This window comes from Photinus pyralis, unplaced genomic scaffold, assembly GCF_008802855.1.
Source record: "Photinus pyralis isolate 1611_PpyrPB1 unplaced genomic scaffold, Ppyr1.3 Ppyr1.4_LG6, whole genome shotgun sequence".
NCBI lineage: Eukaryota > Metazoa > Arthropoda > Insecta > Coleoptera > Lampyridae > Photinus > Photinus pyralis.
In genome coordinates, this window is record NW_022170663.1 from 6,767,920 (window position 1) to 6,778,742 (window position 10,823).

At 38.8% G+C, this 10,823-nt stretch overlaps 1 protein-coding gene across 1 annotated transcript; it reads left to right on the forward strand.

Annotated features, from left to right (window-relative positions):
- The first annotated feature begins 2,300 nt into the window (after positions 1-2,300).
- Positions 2,301-4,393, forward strand: LOC116173534. The gene is made up of 3 exons (XM_031491049.1): positions 2,301-2,630; positions 2,682-3,721; positions 3,823-4,393. Exons 1-3 carry the CDS (start codon positions 2,613-2,615, stop codon positions 4,391-4,393), a joined length of 1,629 nt encoding a protein of 542 aa, XP_031346909.1. The 5' UTR covers positions 2,301-2,612.
- The last annotated feature ends 6,430 nt before the right edge of the window (positions 4,394-10,823 follow it).

The window sequence follows — 10,823 nt, forward strand, 5'->3', positions numbered from 1 at the left end:
CTCATGAAGCAACCGAAAAGTTGGTTCCTAAGAAGTCGGGCGCAAGGTATGAAAAAGAGTACTAAGTGTTTTGCCAATTGAGGAACGAACATGGGGCGAAACAAGTAGAGGAAAAAGTCATGTTGGCATACTTTTTGGACGCAGTAAGTTTTTGAATTGAGATTTTTTTGCCTGGGTTTCGGTGTTAAAGCGTCATGGAGCATGGAAAAGCTCATCGACGGCAGAAAAATACATGGAAGGCTCGGTAGAAGGAAAAGTTAAGATTGCCCGTATGATACAACTGATACAAGGCGGCGAAAATTTCATTGAAGTTTTACAGCAGAAGGAATCAAACATTACTAACTCGACATTCAGTAATAACCCAGGCGTAGTGTTGAGGGCAATACAAATTGTTTCATTACAATCAATGTTAATGTTTGAAATAAAGAATTACAGCCAAATTTATGTTGGGGTTTTTAATTAATTGTGTGAAGATGTCAAATTTGATGTATACAAATAACAGTCCGGTAAGTGTTGCTTAGCGACACTTACCGGCTCGGATGCTGTAATAACTCACCTACCGGACTCAAAATGATAGTGTAATCGAACATCTACCGGACAGTATGAAATAAAGGTTATTTCCTGCGTTACCAACGAAAAAGCACCTCCTTATTCATGAACAGACAAACAAACTTACCAACTTGACAATGACGTTTAATTTAACGAACGCTATCAATATCCCATAAACGCCTATCATTAAAATAAGTGTTTTGGGTAAAGTTGCGGGACGTTTGAAGAAAAACTGGTATATTTTATTTGGAGGGGAGTTACTTTTCATGGCCCACTCCGTTCGGCGGCTAAACACACGCGCACCATGAAAAGTAATACTTGTCCTCCACATAAAATAATCTTCTATATTAGGGGAATAAAAAAGTTGTTTGAGTGTAAATTTTCAAGCATTAATTATTTACGTAAAAGTCAGGACATTACTGGCGAGGAAATATTGAAGTACGAGGCCCCTTTGGGGACGAGTAATGTAGTGTCATTTTACTGACGAGTCTTGGGTCACCTAGAGACTTTTCCGGTTTTCGCTAATTGATTTAATGTGTAATGCGGTGCGGATGGAACTAAATTTTAACGCTATCGGAACATAGTTTTATAAGAAAAGCAAGCCAGTTTAGACTTTTGATTGTTAGGGACATGCAACACTCGTTTGACTTCCCTTTCAAAGTCTCCATACAATTTTCAATTGCACCTCGGATGTATTTTGTGACCTTAAAGGATTAGAACTAATCCCGAAAGTCGCTTTATTAAGTGTTTTTCCAGGTTGGATGTACTTCATAGATGGGTTTTATACACTAATCGCTCCGGGTTTTCGGTAAATGATCATATAAAATGATACCACGCAAAATAATAATTTAAAAAGGTTACAAGATATTACCGTTATTCTTAGACACACACATATTCATTAAAAAACCATAAATAAACATAATGTGATGTAAATTATCTACAATTTTAAGCTATTTGCATATCTTATTTTTTTATCCTAAAATTACATATATGTTGCCTCCAGCTTAATAAATCAAAGTAGACGCCAGACTGAGCAATAGGGCTCTTGGTTTGGTTTTGAGAAAAATGTAAAAAATAAAAAGCAAGACGCGCAATGTAGATCTATAATAGTTAAAAAGAAAGTACTATCAAAATGTGCAACGAGTTTTGATTGTGTTGCATTCAAACTGATGATAATTTCTAAAATAGCATTAAGTTATTATTATATTATTTTTGATAAGTGCCATTCAAAGTATATAAACATATTGTTTGTTTATTAAAATAATTGGAACCCTTCCACGAAATAACTTTTAAATTTTTTTTTGATTTTTTTTAGTCTCGACTAAAAAAAATAAATGGAAAATGTCTGTCTTAACTTTTATGATGTTATACAGATGCTAATAAGATAAATTGAAAACACAGTCTGATTAAGTATCGCTACTTAGTCTACCGCAGGTCTTGAAGCGTATTTTTTAACCGTGGAAAACCTTCATACGATCATATAGTCAACAAATTTATCCGGATTTGGGTAATTGTGTAGTAATGCGTATGACTTTAATAGCATAACAGAAATTATTTTCTTAGTCATCTTTTGACCTTATCCCCGGAGACTACTATTAATTAACATTCAATTGGTTTTAAAACTAAACAAGTTTCGACGGACAACACCTGGGAAGTTTAATTTATTTCCAGTTTAGCCATGACGGCCCCCATAGTGCACAGGGACGTCACCCTTTGATACGATCTTTAAATTTATATCGAAGATATATTATGTAGTCGTAATTATGTACATTCTTTAAACGGACGTTTTCAGATGGAATCACATGTCCATTAAGCATCCGCAGCGTTTGCATATTTTATGGCTATATTTATCGTCGTGCGAACAGCGCTTTTTGGGTTGAATGATTTAGAAGAATTTCTTCCAAAAGTTAGCCGGTTTTTTGATTTGTTACCGATTAAGGAATTTGTATCCGTAACGTCGTCCTTCGCTAAAGGATCTGTTCGCGTAGTGGGGAGGTACCTTGCCTATATAAGAAAATTGCGAAATTTTATTTGCATCATTTGGGCTTTAAAAAAGTGTGACAATGTTGAGTGGTGCGTTGGTAAGTTTTCGAAATTTGTTGCGATTAAGGTCTCCAGTGTTCTCATTTTAGGTGATTCTGTTAATCGCGGGAGTGTTTTCTCGTCCCGATGTCTCCCATCTTAAGGGCATTAAACAATACGCGAGCAGTTACGACGTCCCTGTGGGATCAGTTGATAATGAGTACGTGAAAACGACTCATGTCTTCCACCAAGATGTTCCCACCGTACGCTACTTGCGACCGTTTGTTTATGGACAAGGAGCTGGAAATCAGAATGTGTATTACGTCTCAAAGGCTGGGGAACAACACTTGGTTCCAATCACAGTGACTGGCGGGCAAGTATCATCATCTTCTCACGGATTAGAAAACCAAGGCAACAACGCGTACTACACGCTGCAATCTGGCGAGCAGTACTTAATACCAATCACCTTATCGGGAGGAAGCTCATCATCTTCTCACGGTCTTCAAAACCAAGGCAACGTGCAGTATGTATACCAAGGCCTAGGTCAAGGAAATGCGCAACATACGTCTCAAGGAATTAACTTGGCATCTCGTGGAGATTATGGTGGAGTTAACTTTGTCACTCATGGAGGTCACGGGGGAGTTAACTTCGTATCTCAAGGAGGCCAAAGCCACTCGCACGCAGGTTCCGGTAATGCCGCCCGTGTGGTCGAAAACAAGGAGCGTGTTTACTTCTTCTCGGCACCCGAGGATGCAGTAGAACATCACACTCGTCTCCGCATAAACATTGTACCGACCCATACCAAGAACTCCAACGTAATCTTTGTTAAAGCCCCAAGCGTCGGTAAAATCATCCCCGAAGTAGTCGTACCATCGCACCAAGTCGTCGAAGACAAAACTAAAGTCGTTGTGTTAGTCAAAGAGAACGATCACTTCGTACCACTTAAGATCAACGCGCCGATTCCTATTAGCCAGGGTAAGGCCGAAGTTGTGGTCGTGAAGTATCATGATAAAAATGACAAAGCGCGTGTTGTCTCAGGCGGGCATATCGGTGGAAGCACTCTTATCGGGCAAGACAAAACATCCTTCATTCACGGTAATGTAGGAAGTTTAACTTCTCGATTTGATTCTAGCGGTTCTAATGCCGCTCTGTAAACGTGGCAGGCGGCGCCTCCGGGTCCTCAAGCGGCGGTTCCGCCCAAACTCTGCACGCTGTCGGCGGTGGAGCTGAAGGTCAAGGAGTTGTAAACAGCAACGTGGAAACTCAATATCAAGTACTCCAAGGTGCGACTGGTGATCAGTCAAGCAATCAAGGAAATTCTGGGCACAGTTACCAAATCAAAACTGTGGAAGTCACCGGACAAGCTCCGTCTGTTTCTTCCGGCGCGCAGTTTATAAGCGGCGGAGATCAACAGGCGGCCTTTGGGGTTACTTACAGCGGCGGTAGCTCGGGAACCGGCTATACATTGGAATCATCCGATTACACCCAAGGCGGATCTTCATTAGATTTTGGCAGTCTTGATAATGTGAAGAAGCTACTGGGTGATGGTGTTGAAATCGTCAGCGTCAATAAGGGAACCTTACACGCATCTGGAGTTGGTGGCAACGCTAAGAATACGATCTTTAAGTCACTTGGAATATCCGACGATGTGTTGCAACAAGGTGTTGGCGCAGTCAGTCACAGTGTAAGCGGCGGACAACTCTCCGACGAGCAAGTATCAGGACAGTCTTCTTACCAAAGCAGCAGCACCGGAGGTTCCCATCAAATTCAGATTGGCCAAGATGTTGCCGATGTTATTAGTGGATCATCATTAAAGGCTTGAACGGACTACTTAACTTGTAGGGGATTGCATCATTTCAAATAAATCATTTTTACAAATTCGTTGATCTTATTCACTATGTTCAAATAATAAATTTGTCATCAACTTTTGATTTTGAGTGGTTTAACTATGGGAAGTTCGAAAGATGTCGGAAACGTATCCTCTCTGTATTTGAATTTCCATCGACAGTATTGTCAAAATAAGCCAAGGTTTGATCTTATACCTACCTGGCCTCTAGCTGTATCAAATAATGTAAATTCAAATCCGTCATTAGCATACATAAGCAATTTTTCGAAGAATTATCTCGCGTTAGTACCACAGAATATTTTGTACTTAACGGTAGTTAAAAAATTTAGCGCTATATCCATATCCGATTGCGTGAGAAGGATGAAAACAAATATTTGTGGAAGAACTACTTAGTTGTAGTCATTGCGTAATAAATCGGGACAAGGCAGTAAATTCACACCTCTGTGATTGATGTTCTTCATTACCTTTTCTGTTATAGGCAGTTTAAGATGACTTTACATTGGCCAAGTAGGAACTGAACATTTTTTATTACTCGATATCTCTATTTAATTATGTATTTTAAGCCATTTGTGCCTCGCTCTCGGTGGTCATTTAGGTACTACGTTCTTTTTGTGAAATGCGTCCTATCTGCAATTCTTCTTCTACTCGAAATTAAAACCTGGTGGATAATAATTGCGATACGATACTCGTACCTTGCCTTTTAACTAGATCAGTATTGAATCTCATATCCATATTTCTAAGTCACTTCGATTTTTGGGTTCGGGTGCATCAAAGTGTACTTCTCCAATCGAGTATTGTAAATGGTTCATATTAGACCTGGAAGTTTTCATACTATTATTTTTTAGAAAATAAGACTTCTTCGGGAACATACAAAAATTTAAGATGCCATATGATCCAAAAAATTTTCCCATCAATTAAAAAATGGTTTTCACTGACGAATAATGGTATATTATAAGGAGCTAAAGTGACACTAAAAGTCGAGTAGGTACTGAGAAAAATGAAAATAAACTGAATGTCTCGTTTTAATATTCTGTTTGGAGTTGGTTTTGCTCATCTCTTTATCTTTTTCAGGATTTTGTATTAATTTCAAGTCGAATGGAAATTTACTGCTCTAACTATATGCGTTACCGTAACTGTTTTATAAACTCCCTGTATAATAAAAATAAATCGAACTACAATACGTTAATATATTAAGCATTTTCAGACGCGAGTCTAAATTCTGCTGCACTCGATGTCCACCAACGTGTGATATAAAACGCAAGTGAGTGGTTAAATCGCCTTTACATAAGTATATAATTGTATATCACCTGAACATAATGTTATTAAACTGTTTGGTTTTTAAATACCAGATGTGGGTGGATGGGGTGCTCTATCGTGGAGATTTTTAACTTTCTCGCTTTCTTCCTTGGACAAGCTGCGAAAATCTTTGTCCGCAGCGCGAAGATAACTTGTAGACCAGTGGTTCCCAACCTTTTACTAACAACGAACCCCCCTTTAGATTCTGGCGAACCCCCAACTTGTTCTTGTTCATAATTTAACATTAACATTGTCATACTTTCTCTTCTTTGTTTTCATGTCACTACTATCCTCATGTATCTCCTTACTTTGTCTATCGGTCCTAATAATACTCCCTGTCTTCAGCCACTGTTCCATAGTGTGCCTTTGAAGTGGTTTTCTTAATCACCTTCACTTTAACGTTAAGAGTTAAAACTGTCATGAAGTCAAATGAACCTAGCACTGAGTTTAGAAGTGAAAGAAATACATTGTAGTGCGTTTTTCATTCGTTTACATTCGCATTGAATGCTGTAATCATGCGCTAACGATTTTAATGGATTTACTCATTAGGGCTATACATAGCCCTAGGGCTATACGATTGAAATATCTAAATTTAGCTTAAGTAAATTCGAGAGTAAATTAATTCCGCCATTATGGTTTTTTGTTCTGCGAACCCCTTGGAAAGCGCCCGCGAACCCCCAGGGGTTCGCGAACCACCGGTTGGGAAACGCTGTTGTAGACCATTGTTCGCTTTTGGCTTAATTTTTCCCTTCGGGATCCGACTATTGGAGCGACTGGCTTAATATTGCACGGCGCGCTCTAAGATAACGACCGACATAAGTTCGGACTGTAACGCCACTTACCGAATGATCCTTTTCCACCATTTACACTCATATTTAGAGTCTCCTCTACTGTAAAATCCGACCCAATAAACGGTTTATCTTACTGCAAGGAATGATAGAAATATTTACTTTGCGCTATTATAAGCGCTTTTTGTTGTTTAACAGTTGGTTACAGTAGACGTACTTTAACTCGGCTCTTCTTGCTCTTATTTTACTTATTACACACACTACATATACTACAGTAGTCGAGGCAATGAAGGTTTGAACTTCTCAATTCTCAGCAACAGCGCCAATTTTGCTAATTTTTTTTAAATTCGTGTTTTTGAGTACCTACTGTCATTGAATAAAAACCACATCAATGGTACTATTCAAAATCAGGAACATTATAATTTGAAGACAACTTTTTTTTATTGTTTAAACAATTACTGATTTTACGGGAAAAATTAGTATACTGAAAATTTAGCATCAACAATATCTCCCGCAATAATTTTTATATTGTTTAAACATTAATCACAACATCTAGCGCACAAAGTAATACCTAGTACATTTAATAATAATTTGTTCTTAATGTTTCGGAATCGAATCGACCCCAGTATTCATCCTCGTTCGATGAGTAATCATCCAGGGTGGTACTAGCTGATGGTTCGGTGTTGTTCCATAGAATAATGGAATTGTCACGGACTCCACATTTTCAGCTTCCTCTTCTACGAAACACCTTTTCATCTTATCTTCCAAGCGGCCTCCCCTATGGACTCAATAGTTCACCGATGGCCTTCCCTCCTCTATTTCAAATGGTCCCTGCCATGGAACGAAACACTACTGTTAAATCCCAGTGGGTCCCACTTATTGCCGGACCCGGACGTATACTTTATCTCTCAAGCTAAACTTTCTTAATGTGCGGTCTTGGAGCCTGCGTTGCAGCTTTTGAGGATACTCTTCGATAGAATTATCAAAATCAGAGCTGCTGGTCGATTTTTAGGCTTCATCGAGTCGACTAACGACGGTTTTTCACAAAATTTCCAATAAGCCTGATTGTTTTGATTATTGTCTGTGAAACGATATTAACTGCTTTGGTCTCTTATTTCTTGAAATATGTTTTCTTATAGTTCATATTTACAGCACGTCCAGTCTAAAACACTGTATAAACAATTATCCCCGGTACGTCCATCAGATTATCAAAGTTTTTCAAGTCGGTGCTTCATTAAACGGATATTTAAATAAACCGTTTTAGATTCTACTTGTTATTAAAATAGATGGTGGTAGAGCTGGGCAGTATTCGATTTTGTAAATACTTTTTAGTATTCAAATACTTTGTAGTTAAATACTTTTATGGAAGCAGTATTTGTATTTGTAACTCAAATACTTTCACAAATATTTAGTATTCGAATACTTCGCAAGGTATTCGAATACTTCGCATAGTATTTGGATACTTAACCTTCCTTTTTTTTTACCAAAAATCGACTACTGTTTGATTATTATGGATTCTACAGGTCACATTCTATAAGAAATTTTTTTTCCGGGTCGATCTGAGACAATTTTTTTTTCGGGGCTCAAAAAAAGGCCGTGTATAACCTTCCTTTTTTACCAAACAAAAATCGACTGCACCAAAATTTCTCGGGAACACACTTTTTCTTATTAATTTTGGTGCGTAGAATCCAAAACAATTCGTACGTTTTCGATTAGACCTCTCAATAAAAAGTTATGGACATACTTCGAAAACATATTTCGAAAAAAAATTCAAAGTGCTGTAACTTTTGATCTAGTAGCCCAATCTTCAAACTGTTTGAAATTATGGACTCTCGATCGATCTCGATCTCAGACAATTTTTTTTCCGGCCTCAGAAAAAGACAGTACTTTTAAGTTATTCAAATATTTGAGAACAATTTAGAAATGTTTAGGGAAAGTTTCCATTGTAACAAAATCAAACATAAAAATCCGATACATCTGAATACCGAACTCGATAGTCTACGTAACTTAAAAACAATAGGGACCTTTCTTATAACCTTAAAACCATGTGTACCAATTTTCAAAGCGATCGCACGTTTCTAAACAAACTATCATCCACACGAACAAACGGATGGTCAAAAATGGATCTGTTCCAAAATCGCTAGGATTAATTTCAGAAAGGCGTACCATGTGCACGACGCTTTGAAAAGTGGTACACGTATTCTTAAGGATATAACTGGTATAAGAAAGGTCCTGGTAGGTACCTCCTAATAGATAATAATATAATAATAATATTACGCAGCTTTTACTCCCTTAAAAATTTTTGGTCTTGTAACGGGGGTTCCTTCTGGATTTGAAGATTACCATCGGTTCCGCCCGGCAAGGCAAACCGTCTTCTTCTGAGGCTGCTCAAACGATAAAAATAAATGCTCCGGCTAACTCAAATCGGTGGGCTTTTAACTCTTTTGAAACTGCGTAACAAACCTTAAACTGCCGCCTACCAGTCTCCTGCCTCAACTCCTACTCCTCTCTTTCCTTCCCCTCGTTCTTCGTTAAAGACAGGCACATTGAAACCAAATAGATAATATATTGAAATGAGATTAGCGATACAAACAATTTACAGGGATCTAGCAGTTCTTCTCTCCTCCTTGTAAAACCACTAGCTTAACAATGACAACTAAACTAAATAAAAAATCCTATCAGGTGAAAGTAATTTACTCAAGGGGTGGCCATCCTCTACAGTTTGAAAATTGCAACAACAGGTAATCGTTTTTTAATCCAGCGTGGGCTGGGACTTATTTAAATAAACACAAAAATTTATCCTACTCTTCGGTAATCGTTCATTGGACTTTAATAAACAATCAAATCAAAATTTTTTTACTATAGCTTAATTACCAAAAAGTGGAATTTTACAGAATATTACAAATTTAATTTAGACTAACCTTTACAACATTTGTACAGCCGATCTTGTGAACTGCTCTTTCCTCTGGTACAGGGTGGATGTGATGAAACCTGACACTTAGGTCTCTTGTGACTTCCTAGGGGGTGGCTTGAATTTAACACACGGAAACAAAAATCCACGGTGCCTATCCTTCCTCGGAACGAAAGCAAAGTTTAGCGTTTGAACTGAAACTTAGCCCAGGAAATCCTTCGCGTGGCGAGTGGGAGACGGCTAGTTGCCAAAGCACGTGTATTTAATTTTATTTTATTAGTTTATTAGCTTTGACCGCCTGCGGGAGACGGATTTTTGAGTTAGCGGTACGGCAGAACACAAACTTTTATGATCACTATCCGACGGTAAACCGCGATGGTTCGACGTATTATTTCACCAGCTCTTCTTGGGGCAAATATCTCTCCGAAACGCAGCGCTCCTTCGACAAATGACCTTACGGCACTAGTAGGAAATTCCACCTGGGGCGGATCCCGAAATTCTGCGCCTTGAGGACTAGGGCAGCACTTTGAATTATATATCCTCGAGAAATCACAACGTATCCTAACGCGATTCACTGCATCCAAAGTAAACTGGGGTGAAGCTCAAGGGTTCGCCCAAATATCACCTGATTGGAACTGGGTCTTCTTCGCCAAAAAATCAACGCGAAAAGAAAATAACACTTCGGAACGGGTGCAAAAAGCACGCAACTGCGAGCAACCGAAATAAGCCGGTGGCTCAAACCGCCAAGTGTACCAAAACGATCGCTCAAGGTACGTGTTGACCGCTTGACGTACTAACCGCGAGTCTCTTCTAAAACGCGATCACTCAAAGTACGTGTCGACCCCTCGACGTACTAACTGCGAGTCTCTTCTAAAAACGCGATCACCCAAAGTACGTGTTGACCGCTTGACGTACTAACCGCGAGTCTTTCTAAAACGCTCCCCTTCTTCAGAATTGAAATGAAAAAAACCACACCCAAATTACCATAAAACAAAAATGGCTCCCGCTAGAAATTCTCCCATTGGTTTAGATAAAGAAGACTTAACCCACTCTAACTTCGTCGTCAACCTCAAGGAACTGCTGACTAAAACTGATCTCACGGTTTTCTGCTGATGACGTGAAAACTCCTTATCTCTTGACGGCCGGTGCTACATCCGCTCCTATTCTTGGTCTAGACGGCGCCAAAGTTGATAAACGAACGACAAAAAACTCGCATTACTCATGATGACGTCAATCAGCTTTGCACTCTTCCCACGACGAAATTAAATCTATCGGACCATAGTCTTGAGCGAACCGAAATGCCCAAACACAAAATTTCTAATCGGAACAAATAATGAAATATACAGGGTGACCTGCACTATCATGACAAGAAATTTCGAAATTTTTAATGAAATTTGGCGCGAAATAAAAC

Excerpts from the sequence above, each read along its gene's own strand:
- LOC116173534 (XM_031491049.1), top strand. Across the intron at positions 3,722-3,822 it reads AGCGGTTCTAATGCCGCTCT|CAACGTGGAAACTCAATATC; the intron begins GTAAACGTGGCA and ends AGTTGTAAACAG.